The 3,698-nt window shown below is 37.6% G+C and overlaps 1 protein-coding gene across 1 annotated transcript; it reads left to right on the top strand.

The window, feature by feature from the left end:
* The first annotated feature begins 268 nt into the window (after window positions 1–268).
* On the top strand, window positions 269–1,460 carry LOC102956344 (obg-like ATPase 1). Its single transcript, XM_042966062.1, is given in 2 exon segments — window positions 269–1,000; window positions 1,003–1,460. Coding segments are annotated over 2 exon segments (1,188 nt in total). The 5' UTR covers window positions 269–270.
* The last annotated feature ends 2,238 nt before the right edge of the window (window positions 1,461–3,698 follow it).

The raw sequence follows: 3,698 nt of genomic DNA, 5'->3' as shown, positions 1-3,698 counted from the left end.
TGGGTAATGCAAGAAAAGAATGGGACTGGGGAAACACAGGGATTTTACTGCTTAAGAAAATATCTGAAGCAAACATGGCAAAATGGTAAGGTATGTTGTAGGTGGATTATTATTATCCTCTCTAAAAGATCATCATTGGCCACCACCGCCACTAGCGTGCATGCTGGTCAGCGGAAGGGCTGGGCCTGTGCTTTCTCCTCCTTCCTCCCCTCCTCTCAACTCCGTCTACCCTGCCGCTGGGACCCCGTGTCATCGCCCACACCGAGCACGATGCGCCCCAAAAAGGGAGGTGATGGAATTAAACCGCCCCCAATCATTGGAAGATTTGGAACCTCCTTGAAAATTGGTATTGTTGGATTGCCAAATGCTGGGAAATCTACCTTCTTCAATGTATTAACCAATAGTCAGGCTTCAGCAGAAAACTTCCTATTCTGCACTATTGATCCTAATGAGAGCAGAGTACCTGTGCCAGATGAAAGGTTTGACTTTCTTTGCCAGTACCACAAACCAGCAAGCAAAATTCTTGCCTTTCTAAATGTAGTGGATATTGCTGGGCTTGTGAAAGGAGCTCACAATGGGCAAGGCCTGGGAAATGCCTTTTTATCTCATATCAGTGCCTGTGATGGAATCTTTCATCTAACACGTGCTTTTGAAGATGATGATATCAGGCATGTTGAAGGAAGTGTAGATCCTATTCGAGATATAGAAATAATACACGAAGAGCTTCAGCTTAAAGATGAGGAAATGATTGGGCCCATTATAGATAAAGTAGGAAAAGTGGCTGTGAGAGGAGGAGATAAAAAATTAAAACCTGAATATGATATAATGGGCAAAGTCAAATCCTGGGTTATAGATCAAAAGAAACCTGTTCTCTTCTATCATGATTGGAGTGACAAAGAGATTGAAGTGTTGAATAAACACTTATTTCTGACTTCAAAACCAATGGTTTACTTGGTTAATCTTTCTGAAAAAGACTACATTAGAAAGAAAAACAAATGGTTGATAAAATTAAAGAGTGGGTGAACAAGTATGACCCAGATGCCTTGGTCATTCCTTTTAGTGGGGCCTTGAAACTCAAGTTGCAAGAATTGAGTGATGAGGAGAGACAGAAGTATCTGGAAGCGAACATGATACCAAGCGCTTTGCCAAAGATCATTAAGGCTGGGTTTGCAGCACTCCAACTAGAATACTTTTTCACTACAGGGCCAGATGAAGTACGTGCATGGACCATCAGGAAAGGGATGAAGGCTCCTCAAGCTGCAGGAAAGATTCACACAGATTTTGAAAAAGGATTCATTATGGCTGAAATAATGAAATACGAAGATTTTAAAGAGGAAGGTTCTGAAAATGCGGTCAAGGCTGCTGGAAAGTACAGACAACAAGGCAGAAATTACATTGTCAAAGATGGAGATATTATCTTCTTCAAACTTAATATACCTCAGCAACCTAAGAAGAAATAAATTTTATTGTTCAGATAAATGTACAACTTCCAAAAAGGGATAGGATTTCTTTTAATTAAAATTTCTGAAAACTGAGGGACAAATACAGTTGGGGGATGGGAATCTTCTAAAAACAGAATTATTTTTGTTTTAAAATTAAAACACTGTGTACCTCCAATGAAATGCAAGTTCACTAAATGTGAACAAATTTGCTTTTCACGTGAATAAGACCCTAGTCCAAATTGTAGAGGCTTTTCAGGAACCATATTACTCTCATGATACTTCATTAATCCCCATCACGGATGCCAAGCCTGACACATTTGACAGTGAGGACAATGTGGCTTGCTCCTTTTTGAATCTACAGATAATTCATGTTTTACAGTACTCCAGATGTCTACACTCAATAAAACATTTGACAAAACCAAAAAAAAAAAATCATAATTATTCTCTATAACTTTATCTTTCATAACAAAATGTTTTAAAATATTATTGTAACTGTGAGGAACGGAACAAAAATTTTCCTTATTGTTCCCTTATGCCAAGTGGAGAATCTGAGAATGAAATAAGAATCAGTCTAAATGTGTGCATGAATTTGTTGTTCCTAAAAACTTTACCAGCAATGTAGCCAGCAGATGAAGTTGTTATGCATGAAATAACTTGGGACCTATGTGACCAGAAACGTAAATAAACATCCATCTACGTTTCCCCTTATGGAAAAACTTCTCCCTCAAGCTTTTATAAAACAGAGGTGGCAATGCTGGTCCTGGACAAAGAGGAGAGGGAAACGTCCTGAGTCTTGGTGCCAATCTTAACCACTCATTACTTGGTGACCTTGGAGAAGTTACTTTCTTTCTCCTGTCTCCAGTTTCTTCATTTGTAAACTGTGAGTATTCCATTTCCCTTTCTCACTAGCTTGTTATGTATAGAGAATGAGGTTATATATATATATATATATATATTACTGCTTACTGCTATAAAATGTTGGAGGATTCTGTGTATATAGTTTTCACTGATTTCCAGACCGAATTTCACAGAAAGCCAAATATAGTTAAGTTGTCGGGAAGTGCAAATACAATCACTTTTTGGAGAAAAAGGGTAGAAGCTTCCTAATACTAAAGGTTCACTATCAAGAAACTGATAATTTGTAAACAGGATTTAATCCTGAGGATTATCTTTGGAAGAAAATGTATGGAAGTGTTTGTTATTTTAGTGCCTTTTCTTAACTTACCAAAGAACTTTATTTGAAGAATTTCATTCTTTTCTTATCAGACTAAGATGTTTGATAGAAATTAAGATGCCTTCAGTTATTTTTGTTGGGATAAAGGCTAACCTCTGAAATTTACTTTAATTGGAAAAAGAATGTCAACTATTTTCATATTTTTATCCGCAGATGTAGAAAGGCAATGGTTAAAAGCAATAACTCAGTAGTTCCGCTGGGTTTGAAACCAGACTTTGCCACTTACAATTGGATGCCAAATAATTTAACCTCTCTGCTTCAGTCTCTTCCTCAGTAAAATGGGGATGATGATGGTACCTACCTTTAGGCTACTGGGGTTTTAGGGAAGACAATCCTAACTCTCTCCTCAGGTGGATCTAGGTTTTGTGAGGCTTGAAGTTTATATTTTTGAAGAGACTCTTTAAGAGCAAGAACTTAACATTATTTTTAAAAAATTTTTTAATGTTTATTTATTTTTGAGATGGAGAGACAGAGACAGAGTGAGAGCAGGGGAGGGGCAGAGAGAGAGGGAGACACAGAATCCGAACCAGGCTCCAGACCCTGAGCTGTCAGCCCAGAGCCGGACATGTGGCTCAAACCCACAAACCTCAAGATCATGACCTAAGCCAAAGTCGGATGCTCAACTGAATGAGCCACTCAGGTACCCTAAGAATTTAACATTATATATATGAAATAAGTTATAAGGTCATAAAAGGAATCCTGAAGCTTAAGCTTTATTAGCTTCTTGGTATACCTACCTCTGCTTTCCTCCACTCTCCAGGCCAAGAACCAACAGAGAAAGTAGACACAAAAGTCACAGTTGGAGATCAAAACACAGTCAAGCAATCTATTATTTACAATTCAAAATCCAAAAAGTCCTAAAATCCAAAAGTATTTTTGTAACTCATTTAGCAGAAAAATCCAATATCATCTGAACTCATTTGACAGTAAAATCTGATGTGATGTGATATGGTCTTAATTTATCCCACTCAGTGTGACTATTCATACCTTTTAGTGCAGAAATAATAGTGTTTAATACTGGA

This window comes from Panthera tigris, chromosome A2 (genome assembly GCF_018350195.1).
Source record: "Panthera tigris isolate Pti1 chromosome A2, P.tigris_Pti1_mat1.1, whole genome shotgun sequence".
NCBI lineage: Eukaryota > Metazoa > Chordata > Mammalia > Carnivora > Felidae > Panthera > Panthera tigris.
The sequence above is the reverse complement of the archived record's forward strand: the minus strand, read 5'-3'. Positions and strand labels throughout refer to the sequence as shown.